The following is a 20,377-nucleotide window of genomic DNA, read 5'->3' as shown; positions in this document are numbered from 1 at the left end:
ACCTCCACATTCTTAGATCGCGTCACGTGGGACGAGGCTTAACCCCATATACAGGCTATTATCAACTAAATGTAGTGATAACAAATTGTTTTGATTCAATCACCTTTGAAATTCCTGTTCCCAAAAACCCCATATTAATGTAATCTACGGGTGGCAACTACCTCTGAGTTTAAACTTCAAAGACAGTGTCTCATTTAAGTAAGAAAACAACATATAAGTGCTGTAGATGCGCACTTCATCGATATATCGGCTGGAGTCTAAATTACTGATTCCAATTGAGATTATATTCCACCTTCAAGTTTTTGGTCGTTTTCATGATAGTCTCATTTCCTCGCTTTTCCATGAATGCATAATATTGCTACTTCGTATAATCTATAGATGTATCCTGGTCCTATGTCACTTTTGTTCCAACACTTTTTTCACTTCGGTTTTCACCACTGGCGACGGGTCAAGCACGTGGAGGCGTTCCAATGAATCTCTTATCTTATGAGCAGAATCAGCTGCGATCCGACGAGCGATGGCTCCACTCACGCGGACGTAGTGAATGCGGATATTCTCAATGTTATTAGACCCGGCACAGATCAGTTCCAAAAACTTCCACGTCAGGAATGTCTGATCAACCTCAGTCGCGGGAGCTTTCTCCACCACTGACGTCACCACTTCACAGGCAGCAAGTTTCAGACGCCACGTTGGTTCAAGCACTTTCAGGTGAAACAAGTTTTCCGTCGCTTTCAAGGTAAACTGAAACAACGGTGCCAGTTTCCCCAGGTAAGCCACCGCCAAATTCTTATAAAACTCGAGCCTTTCTTCTTCAAACTTGATGTTTTCACGCGCATCCACGTCCATGGTATTGTTGCCGTCAGCATCGCTATCGTCGCTGTCACCATCGTCGTCGTCGCGCAAATACTTATCGGAAAGCGCCGTGGTCATAAGTCCAATATATTCGTCCACTAACCGGTTGAACTGGCCGACAAACTTACCCATAGTGATGAGAGCGTGCTTTTGGTACAGCTTATTGCGGCGTTTCGCTTCTACCCCCACCACTTTAGCCACGGCACTGATGGTGGCATCGTCAAGCAGTTCCCCGAAAGTACACGCCACGGTGACGAGAGCATCGAAAAACAAGTGTTTCCCCTCCCACAGTTTCCCCTGGTTGGCGTCGATAAGCATGGTTATCAAAGGTTTGATTTGGGTGGCAGTAAGACCGGCAGTATCGTTAACTGCCTCCGCCACTGCCAGTGCCGCCCGCGCCATCGTCCGCCGGGTATGGTAGCTGGCCAGGCGGGCGTGGGTGCCGATAGCACCAATGATTTCGTCGTAGTAAAGGCGTACTCCTCGCAGAGCGCTGCTGGTGTGTTCGTCCCAAACTCGTTCAAAGATGGCGCCAGCACTTCCAGAGTCGAATTTCGCCACAAACAGCAAGGGGAGCACGCTACTACTGACGGCGTCAATGCGGTCGCCGCCACCGTATTTCGCTAAAGCGTCGATGGCGATGGCACTATGCATTCTCTGGTCATCGTCGTCGGCACTATAGTAACGTTCAGCCACGTCGTCGACGTAGCGGGCCACCAGCGTCACTGGAGCTAGCCGAGCCCAGTGGCCAGCAGCCCCAGCGAACGCCAGCGCCACCACTAAGTTACCATCACGGGCTTGACGAGCGCACACCGTAAGTCCTTTCTCAGCGTAGGGAGCCACCACAGCCCTGCGCCGCGTAGCTAATAACACCATCGTTTTGGCACACCCCACTTTCAGCGGTAACCCTACCGTCAGCTTTGCCAGCGCTATCAATTTGGGGATTAAAGTGGTAGCGACGTCATCGTCGACGAGAGTAACCAATTTATCGACGGCGTCCATCAACGGCAGTCGACCAACACCAGAAAGCCGTTGCTGGTCCAAAGCCAGCTTATCAAGGCCGTACTTGTCGGCATTTAAGTAGACGTAGTTCACCACTTGCGGTTCCAAAGTCAGCATCAATTGTACCAATTCGTCAATCAATTGAGGGACGTATTTGCGGATAACAGCACTGTCGCGACCACAGAGCTTCAATAAGGTGTCAAGAGCAAATTGACGTACTTCTTCGGCATCGGAACCAAGACCTCTACCCCCTAAAAGGAAGGGGATCACTGTATCCAAAGCCGACTCGGCTCCCGGCAGCTGAGCCTCGACTAAACGGACCACCATTCCCGCTAACTGTTTAGCTAATTGGTCACCTTGTTTTCTGACACTTTCCTTAATATCGTCGATGGCCCGGAACGCCATCGTCCAAATATCAGGGAGTTTCTCAAAATATCTTTGAGGAGAAACACTACCCAAAACCAGGGCCAACGCTGCGGTGGCCGCTTCTCTCGTCCGCCACTCTTTGTCACTCATCCCCTTCAATGCTTCTGCAACGATAGCATCGAAGTATTGAGCGATAATTGCGGTATCGTCGCCCACCACCATCTTCCAAATCTGGGTCATTACTGACGCCACTGACGTGTATGGATCAAACCGGTAACAATAAAGTTTAGGTACCAATTTCAACGCCATCAGTGGGTTCAGGGCTAACATATCGTCAAGCAGTACTTTAGAAAGAATTGCCCCAAGCCCGAAAGCCATGCCTCGTCTCAGCAGCCACAATGCTCTCTGTTGAGCAAGTGCCATGAACTTATACACTAAACTGGGGTCACCGACATCCAGGGCCAAGCTAAGAACGTCACGGTAGCTGTGGACGGCACCACCGTCTCCCGTCTGGAGGTCAGGAGTGTCGAATAACTCAGTATCTTCATCAACACTACCCAGAGTCAATTTTCTCAGCTGGTTAGCATCAGTGAAAGACTTGAGCAATTGCTTAACCAAAGTATCTTTCATATCAGCTGATCCAAGCTCAAACACCCGGGCTAATCCTCTCAGTGCGGCTTCCTGAACCAAATCGTCACGGTCAGCAATGAACCTCATGAACGCCACTTGTAGGTCACTAGCCCGTTGTTTTATGGGGTCTAAGTGACCACAAAACTCCACTAACGAAAGTAACCAGATACACGCGGCACGACGAAGCAGAGGCCGTGTATGGCGAGAGAACTCTAATACCTTGGTCACCGCAGTTTCCACCTTCTCCTGAGGTTGAGCAGTTAGATAAGTGGTGGGGTCAGTGCCCATGATATCCAATTTCCGCTCGATGTTTACCGCTTGCCAACCGGCGACAGAAGCGGCTAACGCTTCACCAGAGGCAAACACAAACTCCACTTGTTTCGCCGCCAGACTATCGTAAATCACTTCCTCAATCAGCGTATCGGTATTGGGGAAAGCGATGCTCCAATCCCCTAAAGAAGTGACGGCATTTTCATTATGTTTCTTCACTTTGGATTTAATCATCTCAAACGCTTCATCAATAAACTCTGCGGAAAATCTCTCAATGGCCCCAAAACGAGCTAACTGACTCAATGCTTCTAAGGCTTGGCTTAAACCTGACGGACCCAGCCACATTTGTTTGAGAGAAGTCTCCAAATTGACTATCGGGATTGTCAGCCGAAGCGGCAGTTGGCGAAGGTAAAGACGGCCTAAGATCGCCGCCTGAACCAATGGACGTTGGTCAAGTTGATTCCATATTTGTTCAGTAGGAGCAGAGGCATCCAGAGCCACAATCGCAATCACCAGGGCTCCCGACACTCCTCCACGATCACCCACCAGTGTCATTAACTGAGGTAATTGAGGTACCAAACCAGTTATTGATGTAGCAGGGCTCATTGACACCATGGTATACATCATTTCGGCAAATTTGTCGGGCTGGTGGGCAATAACTTTCACCACACAATCAAACCAGAGACTTAAGGAATTGGATTCAGTGGCTAAGAATTCACTCACTAGCCGTCTGACCGTTGAGTCGGTGGCCAATGCTCGCGTCACCCGAGTCTCCCAGTCGTCGTCAACAACCACCACCGTCTTCTTGCCCCTGACCGCAGTCATCACCACGATTTTCACGGCAAACTCCAACGCCAGGTATGCCAGCTTGTCATCCACGGGAGAATCAGAGGTAGTGATCACTGCCATGTAATTTTCAAGGCTGGGGAACTCCACTGAAACACCTGATCCGAGTAATTGAGCCGTGGGGACAAACTCCGTAGTATTAGCTGACAGTTGTAGAGCGAACCAGTGAGGATGAAGGCCTCGTTGCGCTTCTTCCAACGTGTCCAGACGAGTACTGGTCAGTGCTGCCACCACACATAACACACGAGCCTCAGCATCGTCAAAGGGGAACGCTAAGTTGAGGTATTTCACCGCCATGAATCTCACTGCCAGGTCCTGGGGAGTTAAGATGGCTCGTTTGAGTAAGTTTCTGAGTTGTGGATCCAGCTTAAATTGACCCAAATAGCGTGTAAGTCTCCCAAGAACTTCACTTACAGTCTGTCTGAGCTCAATGGCACTGGTATCCAACTGGCGGAAGAGAAACTCGATGGCACTGAAGTCAACGGCATTGCCATCGTTAGCCGTCAATAAGTGGCCATAGGCTTCGTAAAGCATCGATAATTGTGCGGCAGCAGTGTGTTTAGCTTCAGCCTGGACGATCTCTTCCTTGACATTGGTAAGCATCAGCAGGGCTAAAGGTGCCGAAACTGAGTTACGGACAAGGTATTGAAGCACTAGCAGCTTCAACGGTCGGTGGTTCAGTTGGATGGCTCGTTCCACTAATTGGTCAAACCCTGGTGTGGTTTGAGCATGAGGTGATTGGAGTACGTCAGCCACAATTGCCGTCACTGCTCGTATTTCCAAAGGAGGGAACTCAGACGTACCAATACACAATTCCACAAGGTACTTGATGGCATTGGTATTTTCACCAAATGCAGTTTTGATGGGCAGAGGGAGTTTCTTCCATTTAGTGGTGGCCGGATCACTTATCAGCGACAGCGGGTCAGTGGTGGCGATAAGCAATGGAAGTGGTTGATTTGGTGACGGTAATAAGTCAATAAATGCAAGTAATCGGCTCTTTGCTTGTGTGAGTTGAGCCTGGGTCCATTCCTTACCGGCATCGACACTATAGAAGCGGTAATCAGCCACGGAAAGACCTGGGTTGGCTCGAGCCACGTCACCATTGGATAGAGTAAGCATGAACACTTGAGCCACGTGTGTTTCAAGCCAATTGGCATCGGTTTCATCAAGTTCTAGCTTGAATGATTCCGGGAATTGTGAGGGCAATATCTTCAAGAATATCAGGAATAGCTTCGCTTGAATCGTTCTTTGGTAATTAGAGATACCCGAAAGCACCTGAGGAATCACGTCCACTTGTTCTTCGGCACTCAATCGGGTGATGGCGATGTCAAAGAACATCGCGGTATAGATCCTCACCGCCAGCGGGTCCTGACCTTGTGGAAGGCGCGGCAGCTTGATCTGGTCAAGCAATGCCTTCCAGGGAAGCCGTAGCGACGTTGCCGTTTTGATTCTGGGAGATATGTCGCCGATAATCTTGATAATGGCGTCGCGGGACTGGGGGTAGGGCGACGCCAATTTGAGGAGTAACGGACAGAGGAATTGTCCCAACGCCTTCTCAAGCTGGGCATCGGTGGTGGCAAGGGCAAGCCGGAGCTCGACGGTCCCGATGAGCTTGAGTTCCCCGTCCATTGGAGATTNGGGGGGGGGGGGGGGGGGGGGGGGGGGGGGGGGGGGGGGGGGGGGGGGGGGGGGGGGGGGGGGGGGGGGTAACCACAGTGGGGCCAATGCGATGGTGGCGACTCCGACTAAGACGACTGAAAATACTTAAATTTAAACTGAAAATTATGATAGTATTGAGTGTAATTCAAGTTTCATGTGATTCAAAGTTGAAACTGGTTGGGGATGTGTTAGGCTTACAATGGCTTCATGACACTAACTAAATCGATTATGGTTAGATCAAGCGCGAACGTTGATACAATTGAAATTTGTGCATTCCGTAAAGAATAAAAAGTAATTTGAAGACACGGATTAATTACCTGGTCCAAAGCACGATTGTCGTACTCAATGTACACGAGTTTCGCTGGATCCACGAAATGAATCGAGGCTGGGTGTCCAACATCGAGAAGCCATAGTCTCCAGACTGGGACCTCAACGTTGAGAAGCCATAGTTTTTTGCACATTTTTGGGTATTGCGAGTGTCAAAGAACCGAAGCGATCAATGCATAATGAATTGAGATCGTCGCGTTGTTTCAAACGTGCACCATCCCACGATAGTTCCGGAGTGATAATCAAACACTCCATCGATTTGGGCATTTTGATGTTGTCATTACAAGTCAATTGGGGACAGGTGTAGTGGCGCATTGGTGGGAGGAGTAGCAGGTCTCTTGTCCATGGCGTAAATAGATGGACAGCCACCGTTAAATTGAAACCTGGAATAGCAAAACGTAAACTTGAAAGTGGTAATTGAGTAATGAGCCTTATCCTCGAGTAAATTGTTGGAAATCCATCGCGTTCTTAAGTTGATTGTTTGGGTATCTAGTGAGCGTGTAGCGTAGCGTGTTTTCATTATTGTCAACATAGAGAGTGCGAGTTCTATGCAGGATATTAGGACGTAACGTAGAGGGGGGGTAGCCAAATATTAAACGTGTAATTGTAGCCAAATGCTAAACGTGTAATTGTAGCCCTACACTAGAAAAGGAGTACTACAAAATTCTTATACTGCCGCCGTCAGATTGAGGATTTCCAAAAGATTTTTTCAAATTGACGATTACTTAGATCCCTTGCGTTTTGACGGCTACAGCGCTGATGAACTCCATCAACATATACTTTAAAAGCCACCAGCCATTTGTCATCATTGGTTATCGTCATATCAACTTCTACCGAAGACACATTTTCTCATTGTCTCTCGGCGATCAATGGAGATGAGCTTTCTCATTTCAGGACAGAGCCACCAGTTGAGCTTGGAAAATATCAGTAGACACCATCTGGAATCGAAAATATACACATTTATGTGGTGTTTGTTGCCTATCATCGTCTCATGCTGATTAGATTGAACGAAACTCATGGCATTCATAAATTCCACCCTTAATCAACCGGAAAGACCGTCGTCTTCCACTATCTGTTCACTACTATCTGTGTACTCCTTGACCCAAATCACGCAACGCAAGATGCTATACATCGACGGTAAAACACCACCCAAATATCATCAAGAAAAACCCATTGTATGTTTGTTTGCAACCGCATTGTGGTCTTGTTTGGCATTCTCTTATATGCAGGCCAGCGTGTAGGCGATAAGCTGGCTAAGAGATTTACGATTTCAATACGCCACGAGTATTCGTCGTAGAGTGATAAGACGTAGCTCATTGTAATTGCCGTTGCCAGTTTAGTCGAACTCAATTCCCAAAACTTCGAAATCCCAAAATTAAAAAATCGGGATTTTGCTAGAGAAAAAAAAAATGGCGTTTCAAATTTTTGATTTTCGAAAACTGGCATACTTTTTCGAACGCCATTTGCTGCCGCCGATATATGTTGATCTTTGAACTTTTGTGAGTAACATTTGTTAGCACACCTAGGGTCCAACTTGGCTGAGTCGTGAAATAAATGAGGGCAAAGGGTGCGTTTTGGGTCACGCTTTACAAAATTTTTTTATTTCAAATTTACAGCTAAAAGGGGGTGTATTACCACTGTTATAGAAGCTAATGCTACGAGAGTGGGCTCGTTGGCATCGTAGGAGTCAGGTTTACTATCGATTTCATTATTTTTCGCGGTGGGACCAATTTTCGAAAAGTTTGCTGTCAAGGGTATCTTTGACTGTATGCAGGATGTTTATGCACCAGAGGTGCACAAATGGTATACATCGCCACACCCCCTTTTTTATCATCAAAATTCGAGGAATCCAAGGGTAGTAGTGAATTTTAATCTGATGGAGATCCATGGTGAGCTAGCTGTGATAACAAGACTTTTACTAAGATTTGTTTAAAGCTGTTGGTGACAGAAGCACAGTGATTATTCAAATTCCTCTCACCATCAAACTCATGCCTAGTTTAATGTGAAGTGTCATCAAAAGGTGCTTAGGGTAATCCATAAATGGATAGGTTTACCTGAGACATTTTCGTGTTGAAACAAAGCTACTGGCGAGTGTTAAGAGAACTTTATTTAATTTACAAAATTTTTCGCAATTCGGAGGAATCATAGATAAGATCAAGCAGACGCTTTTTGTTTCAGTTTCAATCACTACTTGATACCAAATAGTAACAGCGACCCCCACCTCTCTTCCCCCATCAATGTTACCACCATTTGAGCATGAAAAAACTACCTGCCTACTCACTGATCCACGATTACATCGATGTCAACCCCCTTTAATGTCATTGATTTGCTGATGATGTTTACCATTACATTCAAATTTCCGTTTGTTTGTTTGTATTGGGGGGCTTTCTTGTCGGTCAACGACGGCAACCCTTCGAAGAAATATATACACCACTAATCATTGCGTCGCATGACTTTTTCCTTTAATTGTTTCAATTCGTCATCGGATTTCTGCGACCCCTTTTCAATGATCAAATTGCGCAAAAGTTTATTTTCCATTTCCAACCGCGAGATTTTCAGTTCGAAATCTTTCACCGTCGAGTTTAATTCGACGATCCTCAGCTCCATTTGTTTCTCTTTCATCTTTTTCTTGATTCTAAACCGGGCCGAGGCTGCGGTATTGCGTCGCCGCTTATCTAGCTCGGTCAGCAGCGGCAGCGCCTGACTGGCATTATCTTCCAGCAGCGACGGCAGCGGATGGAGAAGCAGCAGATATACCAGCATATGATTTTGGTGTGGTGTGGGGTGTGACGGAGGCGTGGCGTGACTACTGCCAAAGCCACTGGCAAGGTCAAATATCGGTAATGGTGCCATCGGGTACAGCAGCAGTAGACTCAGAGTAGACGTCGTTGAAGGAGTTACCGAAGCATCAACACTTGTAGAGGGTATTTGTTTGCCTAGCAGTTGTTGGTGTTGGGCCACCAAAGCCGATAATAAGTCGATTTGGTTCAGGGACAAGCCCGCCAGTTCCAACAGCAGTTTCGCTCCCGGCGGCACGGGGAACTTAGGGAGTGCTCCTAATGGACCATTATGCCCATGAGATTGGTTAGAAGAATGGTTTTGGTTTGCTGCCTGAGCTGAACTCAGGCTTTGGGGTTCATCAAAGTCGTTCCATCTATGATCAGCTTCGGATTTGGTCTCATCGGGGAATACAAACAGGTCATCGGCAAAAGCGGCTAACTCCATGGATAGCTGGCCATCAGCATCCAAATTGGGCGTGGTTTGACCCCCGTTCATGAAGGTATCGATGTAGACAAGCTGTTCTAGGAGAGCAGCCAGCGTCTCCTGGGGGTTCAGTTGCGGGGTCAGCTGCGACTGGCTTCGGCTATGGCGATTCATAAACAGCAGAAAAACAAGAAACAGAAGCAAATGACGTTTTGTTTGGGGATTTGGCTATATAACTAAGGGTGGTATGGCGAGACTCCACCACAGTGGCGCTATCGGAGGGGGGTGCACAGGTCACGTGAGTTCGCGTCAGTCAAACCGTCGCACTAAATCCGCGGGCGCGATGACGGCACCCGGGCGCGAAATCGGTATCCCCGTGGGTGGCTGTCGACTTTGCAACTCCCGGCACTCACGACACTTCCGGCGCCGGAAGTGTCGGTAGTGGTGGCGACGACGTGGTAGTGGACGTATACGGGAGTATGGGCCACTGGCATCAGCGTGTACCCCGGCCATTTCTCGGGGCAAGGCCGACGTCCCCAGCAACTGGAAATCGACACCACCCGTTGCCCAGCCATGCTTAGGGATCCGATAAAAGGGATTTGATTAAAGACATATAGTTTGGTGGTATGAGCCCTGGTGTCCACAATCCAGGTGATATATGTGGGGAAGGTGTGCTGCGATGGATCCTCGACAGCTATCATATTAGGTCCGAGCCCCTAACCCCGTTAAATCCGTTGACTACAACCACTACCGTTATTAACTTTTCAAGACTAAAGAATACCCCTAGCCAGGAACTGCTAGTTTCGTGGTTATATATTAAATGACGTTAAGTGTACTTTGTCGATGACATAATCATGCTTTGGTATCAGCCGACAATTATTGCTCCGAATCGGCTGAGGCGAAACGCACAGCGTAAAATGTATTGTTCCGGTTGACCGGAACCGCCTGTGATAGTACACAAATCCCTTCCCCACAAATCCCCCTAGCCCTAACAATATCAGGTTTACAACGGAGGCCCACAATAGCAATGATAGGTCAATTCAATAACAGTCAATTGCAGTATTCTCCACTACCCTAATTACTCTGCCTCCTTCCTTATTCGGTGGAAGGTGCGATGTTTAGGCCTCGGTCGAGCTACTCAATTTTTTTCCACGTGTGGCCGCTAAATTTTTCACTTCTCGCACATTACGAGCAAAAAAAAGCAGAGAAGTCTTCTAAATTAGAGCCATCAAAATAGTTGAAACTAATAGTTGAAACTAGTATCATATTTTAGAACGTTGTTTCATGTTTGTTTATTCCGTATCCGTGTCATCAGACGCGACAGCCAGTGCCGCGTGTGTCTCTATAAACTAAGCTTCCGAGGTATTCAACCAAAAGTGTAGCAAATATTGTTGTTTCATGTTTTTCATGTTGTTTCATCTTTTGCCTTAAAGTTGTTTAGTGTCTCTTGGCGGAGAGGGAGTCGTGCTTAGCCTTAACGGAAAGAGGCAGCTGGTTGGTCATCTTCAACCGGTACTCGGCAAACAGCTTGAACGAGTGGCCCAGCTTCACTTGGGGCTTGGAAACTTCCTTAGCGACTTTGGCGGCTTGTTGAAACGATCTTCTGAAGTACATTGTTTGGGGTATTGGATGCTCGGGAAACGGTGGGAGTGTGGCTGTCTTTATATAGGGAAGCGGGGGCGGGTGTGTCAGCAGCAGGTATCGGCGGCTAATAATTTTTTTTTTTTATGCCTCAGGCTATATTTTTGACTCACCGGCTTAGCGGCATGCACCGAGCGGAGACAAAGTGGAGGGGGGGTGTGATACTGGGGCGCGAGTGATGACCAGAAACGGGCGATGACTAGATCTTTTCTCCGTGATTCCTGACGGGTTCCCCTCACGTGACGGTGAAACCGTGATCACCTGAGGGTCACTTGAAACCACCACCAGGCAATCGCTGTTTCCAATTCTCAAACTCCTTTACTCTATTCTGTTTGCTGTAGTTGATTGACCCCACCATGCAGGTGGGCACATACTGAACCAAATCTCCAGCCAATCACGGGCGCGCACCGCGCACATAACAAAGATAACGACGACAGGAGATCGTGGCTTCGATGCAGGTCTTATCCGCGCTGCCGACGTCACCGAATGATTTCGCCCGAGGCAAGCAAACGGGCTAAGGAGAAAATCGGAAACAAAAGTGATCAGGTGACGACGGGGTCACTGAAATCAGGTGACGACGTCACTAAAATCAGCTGACGCTAGCGTAGGTTTGTAACAGGGGTATGGTTTCAAGAAGGAGGAGATATACCACCGAGTAATGAAGGTCGGGGTTTAAGGCTCGTGGTGGGGTTTGAGATATAGCCGTATCGGAACGACGTCGCTCGCGCCAATGAGCGGCAGCGGATAGACGTCGGTTTAGAGTGCGGAACACATCTGTGAGGAGGGCGCCCCATCTTCGGCTGAGGCGAGCGACGGAGGTGTTTGTCCGATTGGGTTGCGGTAAGCCTCAGCCGCTATCAGCGGACAAATACTTGCGAGGGCGACAGCGCGGAAAAGAGTTTGCTTGCGCGCGATAACGCTCGCTGAAATTGCTTCGGCGGCTATCGGCGCTATCGCACGTGCACTGGCGCTGAAACCGATGATGATTATGATTGCCATAGGGAAACATCAGTGCTGCAAAAAATTGGTAACAACACGCTCTCAGTGGGTGGTAGTGGCAAAAATCAGGCGACTAAGGCATGGAGCTTCAGTAGTGCCTTACCCCAGTGTCATCAATATTAAGGGAATAAATCTGAAACAACCATAACGTCAGTATTCAACACTGATTGTTTTAGATTTTGAAACAAGATTTAGCTTCGTCGTTGAGTTAGTGGGCTCCCCTCAGTTTATAAAGACGCTCGCGTTTTCCCGGAGTTGGCTTATCTGTCATGACTGGCCCGGGCATCGCCGGGGTTTCACACTTCGTATCAAATCCAGCAAACCTCTTACAAGTGATAACCACAATGCCACCCCCGGGGTGAATAGCAAACTGTAACCGTCAAATAATCATTATTCTTTGAATTCCATAAACTAAATTAATCATGGTTCTCTCATTTGCCTCATTTTGGTGGGTTATTATGGGGAGAGTTCCGTTTTATCCTTTTGATGTGACTCATCCTGAAATCTCCGGGGTTTACGTGGTTGATCCCCTGAAACTGATAATGACAGTTCTTTTTTTTTTTTTGCAGGTTAGGTATAGGGTGTGCTTCCCCTCCCTTATTATACACTTCTCTATCTCACTCATTTTTCCCGGTCTCACATGGTAGCGCCACCAAATCCGCGGCGGGCGACTCATGAGTCACTCCGAGACCCCGAAAGCGGATGCACGCGGTGCGGGCGAAATATCGGTGGTGATATCCCATTCGTGTAAACGTCACTGATAAAATTCCCAGACCTCGGAAAAACCTCACACCCTCGTTATCAGAAATGAAACTAGTAAAATCATTGAAAATTGCACTCCAATTGGATTATTTCTCTCACTATCGTTGGTTATGGTTATTGTCGCTATTGTCTGGTTCACGGCAACCGAGGCCGCTGGGCCTACCGAATAAAAACACCCCTCAGTTACTCAATGCCTCGGCACCCCAGCGGTTATTCCGTGGTGTTTGGGAAAAAGCCGTATGGCGATTATGCGCGGACAATGACTTCGTCGGTGTGAGTGGACTAGTCATGTCCGAAACGCCCACCAATAAGTTGATGTTTCACAAATTAGTCGGTGAGTTTCAGCTTGATAACGGTCGGAGTCACTCCAAGCGACTCGGGCGGTGGTATTCTCCCGTTGCCGCTAACTTTGCCTTGGTTTCCCCGGGTTTTGGCAGTAGTTTCCTTGTCTCCGAAGCTAATGTCGTGGTAGTTAATGTCCGCGACGCACCAAACCCGGGGGGACCCCTCGACCCTCATTGAATTGAGTATGATGAATTATCTATATTGTTAGAGAATCTACTAGTGTGAAACATAACTTGAAACAGGGGTCACGCCACTTGTCCGAAAATTTCTTATCTCTTAAATTTTTTCGTATTGGTGTTGCCCAGATCCCTTAACCTCCTCTATCTGCTCCCCTCCTTTGCGCCGATCAGATTTTCGCCGCCGCCGCCGCGCGCAGCGCAGCGCTATATAACCGGCACCCCACCCACCCTTCAGCCGCCATGACCACCAGCAACACCAGCCGGCTCACGCTGATGCGCCGCGACAACACGGTGTTGGGCGCAATGAACAAGCTCATGGTCGCCAACCGCGGCGAGATCCCCATCAGAATCTTCCGCACGGCGCACGAGTTGCTGATGCAAACAGTGGCGATCTATTCCCACGAGGACCGGTTGCTGATGCACCGGTTGAAGGCGGACGAGCTGTACGTGATTGGCGCCAAAGGTCAGTACTCGCCCGTCCAGGCGTATCTCCAGATCGACGAGATTCTCGCCATTGCCAAGCAGCACCACGTCAACATGATCCACCCCGGGTATGGCTTCCTTTCGGAAAACTCCGAGTTTGCCCGCAAAGTGGAGCAGGCGGGGATCACCTGGATCGGGCCCGACTACACCACCATCGACCGAGTGGGTGACAAGGTGAGCGCGCGCCAGTTGGCGCTTGAGTGCGACGTCCCCGTGGTGCCCGGCACCCCTGGTCCCATCGACACCGTCGACGAGGCGGTGGCGTTTGTCGAGAAGTACGGCTACCCCGTGATCATCAAGGCGGCGTTTGGCGGCGGCGGCCGCGGCATGCGCGTGGTGCGCGAGGGCGACGACATCGCCGACGCCTTCAAGCGCGCCACCTCCGAGGCGAAGACGGCGTTTGGCAACGGCACTTGCTTTATCGAGCGGTTTTTGAACAAACCGAAACACATCGAGGTGCAATTGTTGGCCGACAATTACGGCAACGTCATCCACTTGTTTGAGCGCGACTGCTCGGTGCAACGGCGCCACCAAAAAGTGGTGGAAGTGGCGCCGGCGAAGACGCTCCCCCAGCTGGTGCGCGACGCCATTTTGACCGATGCCGTCAAGTTGGCGCAGGCGGCAAACTACAGAAACGCCGGCACCGCCGAGTTTTTGGTTGACGATCAAAACCGCCACTATTTCATCGAAATCAACCCGAGAATCCAGGTGGAACACACCATCACCGAGGAGATCACCGGCGTCGATATCGTCGCCGCGCAGATCCAAATTGCCGCCGGCGCCTCGCTCCAGCAGTTGGGGCTTTTACAGGACAAAATCACCACCCGCGGCTTCGCCATCCAGTGCCGTATCACCACGGAAGACCCCGCCAAAAACTTCCAGCCCGATACCGGTAAGATCGAGGTGTACCGCTCGGCCGGCGGCAACGGCGTGCGCCTCGACGGGGGCAACGGGTTCGCCGGCGCCATCATCCTGCCCCACTACGACTCGATGCTCGTCAAATGTCTGTGTCTGGGGCTGACCTACGAGATTGCCCGCCGCAAGATGCTCCGCGCGTTGATTGAGTTCCGTATCCGTGGCGTGAAAACCAATATCCCCTTCTTGCTTGGATTGCTTACAAACGAGACGTTTGTCGCCGGTGAGTGCTGGACGACGTTTATCGACGACACCCCGTCGCTTTTCCAGATGATCTCGTCGCAAAACCGTGCCACCAAGTTGTTGCTGTACATCGGTGACGTCGTGGTCAACGGCCTGCCGATTAAGGGGCAGATCGGGAACCCTCAGTTGGACACCGAGGCGGAAATCCCCACTATCCACGACCCTAAGACCGGCATTGCCATTGATGTGGCGAAAACTCCCGTGCCCAGAGGCTGGAGACAAGTGTTGCTTGAAGAGGGACCCCACGGCTTTGCCAAGAAGATCAGACTGTTTGACGGCACGTTGATCACCGATACCACGTGGAGAGACGCCCACCAGTCGCTCTTAGCCACCAGAGTGCGTACCATCGACTTGGCCAACATCGCCCCCACCACTGCCCACGCCCTCAACGGGCTTCTTTCCCTTGAATGCTGGGGCGGTGCCACCTTCGACGTCGCCATGCGTTTCCTCTACGAAGACCCCTGGGCCCGGTTGCGCCAGCTCCGCAAACTCGTGCCCAACATCCCCTTCCAGATGTTATTGCGTGGTGCCAACGGTGTCGCTTACTCCTCGCTTCCTGATAACGCCATTGACCAGTTTGTCCGCGAAGCTAAGGAGGCTGGCGTCGACATTTTCCGAGTTTTCGATGCGTTAAACGACTTAGAACAGCTTAAAGTCGGTGTCGATGCCGTCAAAAAGGCTGGCGGGGTCGTCGAAGCCACCGTGTGCTACTCCGGTGACATGTTAGCCCCCGGAAAGAAGTACAACTTGGCCTACTACATGGAAGTAGTGGACAAGATCGTTGATATGGGCACCCACATCTTGGGCATCAAGGATATGGCGGGGACGTTAAAGCCTCAGGCGGCCACCGAGCTCGTCGGCACCATCAGGGCCAAGTACCCGGACTTGCCCATCCACGTCCACACCCACGACTCCGCCGGTACCGGGGTGGCGCTGATGGTCGCCGCCGCCCACGCCGGCGCCGACGCCGTCGACGCCGCGCTGAACTCGATGCTGGGGATGACGTCGCAGCCGCTGATCTCGGCGATCTTGGCTTCTCTTAGTGGCCAGATCAACACTGGTGTTGACGAAGGCATGGTGCGTGAATTGGACGCCTACTGGCAACAAATGCGTCTCTTGTACCTGTGCTTTGAAGCCGACTTGAAGGGTCCTGATCCCGACGTCTACCAGACGGAAATCCCCGGCGGTCAGCTCACAAACTTGTTGTTCCAGGCTACCCAATTGGGGCTTGGTCCTCGCTGGCTTAACACTAAACAAGCCTACAAAGAGGCGAACCAGTTGCTTGGCGATATCGTTAAAGTCACCCCTACTTCTAAGGTGGTAGGTGACTTGGCTCAGTTCATGGTGCTGAACAACTTGCTGGCTGAAGACGTCCAGAACTTGGCCTCGGAGCTCGATTTCCCGGACTCCGTCTACGACTTCATGGAAGGGTTGATGGGTACTCCCTACGGCGGGTTCCCCGAACCGTTGAGAACCAATATTTTGGCCAATAAGAGACCCAAGCTCGACAAGCGCCCGGGGCTCTACCTCAAGCCGGTAGACTTTGACGCCGTCCGCAACGAATTGAGACAACGTTATGGCCCCACCATCGACGAAACCGACGTGGCGCTGCACATCATGTACCCCAAGGTGTACGAACAGTTCCGGGCTACCCAGGAAAAGTTCGGCGACTTGCTGGTGTTGCCCACCCGCTACTTCTTGAAGGCGCCGCTGATCGGCGAGGAATTGCTGGTGGACATCGAACAAGGGAAGACGCTTATCATTAAGCTTTTGGCCATCGGTGAGCTCTCGCAAAAGACGGGTAACCGCGAGGTGTTCTTTGAACTCAACGGGGAAATGCGCTCGGTCACCGTCACCGATAACACGGTGCTGATTGAGACGAAGACCCGGGCCAAGGCGTCGCAGCCTAACGACGTCGGCGCTCCCATGCTGGGGGTCATCGTCGAAATCAGGGTTAAGGACGGCCAGGAAGTCAAGAAAGGCGACCCCGTGGCGGTGTTGCTGGCGATGAAGATGGAAATGGTGATCTCGGCGCCGGTGTCAGGCCATGTGGGCGAGATCTTGATCAAGGAAGGCGACCTGGTCGACGCCAGCGACTTGATCACCCTGATCAAGAAATAGGATATTGACATCTTAAATCCTGTTCAGATAGCCTACGATAATAAACGAATGAGAACTAACTGAGCGTAACATATTGTAGGTAGCTTAGCAGTTACAAATGACGAGTGGTCGATCCAATTAAGCCCACAAGATCTAGACCAGACGTACCAGTTCTGGTGTAAACTAGATTTATGAGCAATTAGTTTAAACCTGATGTTTTATCTATTGATTTAAATCGAGTGACTGCTGAAATTGCATCCACATTGAACGCTACTTGTGAATCAACCAAACCCCGAGAATGGGTGGCAATGTCACTTACGTCAGCGACACAAAACACCCAATGGTAGTTTAAACTGAAACTTTACTGCTCCCTCTAAATTTTGAGAGACACAAAAATTTTTACGAAGATTTTAATGGCACAAAGAATAGGCCACCTCCACATCACCAATAACCCCCTAATCAAGCAGCTCTAAGAACCATTGTTTCTCTTCAAACTGACGTTGTTAGCAAATGTCCCGTTGACTTCTGTCTGCGTTAGAAGTACCTTTTTGTCGGGGGTCTTAGTCTATTTCTCTTTTGGGACACGGGAGTGTGGCTAGTGCGAGGGTGCGCGGCAGATCACCACTTGCAGGATGTAATGCAAACCCCGATGAAAATTTCCCCCCCAACAAGGTATTGCGGAAATCAAACAGACAAGCCATCAAGCGAGGCCAAAATAAGAGTCTAACCGAGGTTAATCGCATCAGAAAACAATACTCATTAACAACTAACCCTTGTAGTCTGGATAACTGACTCATTTTTCGTTGACTTCAGAATGTTATCATCATTATCTTCTACACTTTTTCTCTCAAATATAATATTAAACATGCTAGACTACCGGATACGACAGCGGGGCTCGGTGCAGCAGAAGCGCTTGCACACCGAGCACAGCACCCTCACGGCGCCACAGGGGCACCGTTCGGGGCTCATCAGGTGGCGCGCCTGGTGGCAGCGGCAGTGGGGGCACTTGTAGAACATGGTGCTGATCATTGCCTGTTTTGGCGGGGGGAGGGTGTTTGCTGTCTGGCAGCAGAGGCTGGCGTGGGGGGTTTCAGCCTGTTTATATAGTTGGGCGTCGGTGGGTGTCGCAGAGCTGCGTCGCCGTCTTTCGAAACCGACGTCACGCGACGTATTCCTATGTTTTGTTTCAGACAAATACTATTTAAACTCACCAAACTCTAATCTATTTGTTTATTTCGTTATAGCTAGACACACGACAACAACCCGAAAAGCACCACCACCAACGACAAGTCACCAAAGAAGACCCCCAACACCAGCCAGTAGCCCATCGCTTGGGCAATATAGCGCCGGTACCGGTCTACTTGGGGCACAAACATCAGCACCGCATTCAACCCTTTCATGATGATCCCAGAATCGCCTCGAAGGTGGTGGTTGCGCAGCACCACGTACCACGCCAGCATGATCACGACCTCCACCGCGACAAATACCTGGAAAAACCCCAGAATATCGGCGTGGTCCCACTCGTGGCGCACCCGGTCCGTCTGGGCGGCAGAGAAACCGTCGTAGCGGTAGTGGTAGAAGTGGTAGCCGAAATTGGCCAACACCGCGATATACCGCACGATCAAAAACACAAACTTGGTCTTTTTCGCCTGGTAGGCGTGGTACGCGCCGAGTTTGGCCTGGTACTCGATCTCCTCCGGCAGCGCCAGCGGCAGCGGCTGGTTCGGGAAATTGCCGCCCACATCGGGCATCTCTCCTTTCATCATTGCCGAAAACATCTTCAGCATATCGTCGCCACCGCCGTTCTCGCCGTTATAACCAGCGACCCTCAGCATCAATTGCTGGAGCATATCGTCGGGGTTTTCTGGCGGGGGCGCCCCGCCGTCAAAACGGGATATATCGACCACTTCGGGGTCGTCGTCGCCGCTAAGGATATTGGGCGTGGTACTGGTAATGGGGCTGGTGAACTGGGCCAGCGGCGGCTGGGGCGGCGTGTGGACTCCGGTCGCCTCGGCTTGCGGCGGTTGGGGCTTATCGAGCACCAGGGTGACCTTATCGGCTTTCACCAGCAGTCCCAGCCCCAAGATCAGGTTGAGCCGCTCCAGCGCTTTGCCTTGGCCCATCTTGGCCTGGCGCCGCTCGCGCAATATCCGCTTCTTCTCCTCAGCAGTTAACTCAGCCATGGTGGGGAGGGGGATTTGAGTGCGACCGCGATCAATTGTACCGACCAAGGAGAACACTAACGATTGAAACCGAAGCCGTGAAATAGTGAAGTCATTCCTGAAACTTGTACATCCTTTTCGATGATAAAAAAAAAAGTATTAGCTCTAAATTGATGTGAACTAAGAATCAGCTAGGGTGACTTGAATTGGTGCCAGCAGTGAGTAGGTGCCAAGATGAGATTCTATATGACCTAGGGGAAATTTTTGAAAAATTCATAATTTACCAGGTTACTGCTAACATTGAAGACATTAGGTGTTCGATAATGAGCACTAGATCAATTGGAGGCCTACCACATTGATACATATTCGAGTTCAATCAAAACGACATCAATACAGGATTAGTGCTAGCACATCGGTATAAATCAAGTACACCTCAATGACTCAAGAAATACGACAAGACCATTACAATGGACTATCCAAGTGAATTACTAATGTTTCATCAAAATGAAAATCTACAGCTGGATGTCTATCTTTGGATTAATTAAATAGTACAGGCGAATCCGGATTCGCAAGGTCATAAATGATGGAGGAGGAGGTGTGTAGTCGTAAAACGCCGAGATCATCATCGCCGGCCGTTGGCCATGCGGTCGGCAAGCCGCTGGCGGGTTTGTTGAGCGCGGAGCTCGGCGGCTCGGTTCGACCGGGGGCCCTTCCCCGACGGCGGTCGTCGCGGTGGTGCTGATGCTGGCGTCAGAGACGTCAGAGCATGTTGTGGTGTCAGTCCCGGGTGGCGTTTCAGGCGTGATAGACGTTCCCATACGTTTAACGGGCGTTGGCGTTTGGCGGGGAGGGCCAGGGCCAGCTTGGTCGAGGCAGTAATGGTTAAAGGAGGACCTTGAGGAGTAGCAAACACGTCACCATCGCCATTGCTGGTGGGAGTACGCCCTTGGCCACCGTTGGCCCTAAGGTGATCTCGGGTCCTCGGACGCTTTGCTGGCGTCTGAGCCACTCCACTAGTTGTCTGCAATCCAGTGTTGCCCTCATCATTAGTCTGCAACTGTTTATCAGCTCGTAACTGGTCCAATTCAGCCTCAAGCATGGCGTTATCGTGTTCGAGCTGAGCGAGCCGCTGGCGCAACTGGCGCCGCCGCAACTTGCGGGCGTGCACGCGCAAGTCGTCGTCCAGCGGCGTCGCCACAAACTCGGTACAGAACATCAGCATCTCCATCCCATAGAGGAAAGCGGCAAACCCTTCGTTGAAGTCGACGATGCTGTTGTTGACGCGCGCGAGCCGCGCCGCGTGGTGCGCGATCGAGTCCATGGTCCCCGCGAGCCGCTGGAGCTTGTCGGCCACGGGTGGCTCGTCCAACGGGTCCATGCCAGATTTGGGGG

General features: G+C 50.5%; 5 protein-coding genes across 5 annotated transcripts; 1 reads left to right on the top strand and 4 right to left on the bottom strand. All coding sequences in view use genetic code 12, as the record gives it.

Moving 5' to 3' along the window:
- Window positions 1–396: 396 nt before the first annotated feature.
- On the bottom strand, window positions 397–5,595 carry ECM29 (Ecm29p; the record flags this gene model as incomplete). Its single annotated transcript, XM_034154373.1, has 1 exon — window positions 397–5,595. The coding sequence occupies one exon, from the start codon at window positions 5,593–5,595 to the stop codon at window positions 397–399; it is 5,199 nt and encodes a 1,732-aa protein (XP_034013401.1).
- A 2,790-nt stretch (window positions 5,596–8,385) lies between these two features.
- MET4 (Met4p) lies at window positions 8,386–9,330 on the bottom strand (the record flags this gene model as incomplete). The annotated part of the gene is made up of 1 exon (XM_034154372.1): window positions 8,386–9,330. The coding sequence occupies one exon, from the start codon at window positions 9,328–9,330 to the stop codon at window positions 8,386–8,388; it is 945 nt and encodes a 314-aa protein (XP_034013400.1).
- Window positions 9,331–13,322: 3,992 nt separating this feature from the next.
- Window positions 13,323–16,844, top strand: PYC2 (pyruvate carboxylase 2; the record flags this gene model as incomplete). The annotated part of the gene is made up of 1 exon (XM_034154370.1): window positions 13,323–16,844. The coding sequence occupies one exon, from the start codon at window positions 13,323–13,325 to the stop codon at window positions 16,842–16,844; it is 3,522 nt and encodes a 1,173-aa protein (XP_034013399.1).
- Window positions 16,845–18,067: 1,223 nt separating this feature from the next.
- On the bottom strand, window positions 18,068–19,006 carry DIURU_001788 (GET complex subunit; the record flags this gene model as incomplete). The annotated part of the gene is made up of 1 exon (XM_034154369.1): window positions 18,068–19,006. One exon carries the CDS (start codon window positions 19,004–19,006, stop codon window positions 18,068–18,070), a length of 939 nt encoding a protein of 312 aa, XP_034013398.1.
- A 601-nt stretch (window positions 19,007–19,607) lies between these two features.
- Window positions 19,608–20,363, bottom strand: DAM1 (Dam1p; the record flags this gene model as incomplete). The annotated part of the gene is made up of 1 exon (XM_034154368.1): window positions 19,608–20,363. One exon carries the CDS (start codon window positions 20,361–20,363, stop codon window positions 19,608–19,610), a length of 756 nt encoding a protein of 251 aa, XP_034013397.1.
- Between the last annotated feature and the right edge of the window lie 14 nt (window positions 20,364–20,377).

This window comes from Diutina rugosa (assembly GCF_008704595.1).
Source record: "Diutina rugosa strain CBS 613 chromosome Unknown scaffold72_size44838, whole genome shotgun sequence".
Taxonomy (NCBI): Eukaryota; Fungi; Ascomycota; class Pichiomycetes; order Serinales; family Debaryomycetaceae; genus Diutina; species Diutina rugosa.
Note: the sequence above shows the minus strand (reverse complement) of the source record. Positions and strands in the feature narration are given on the sequence as shown.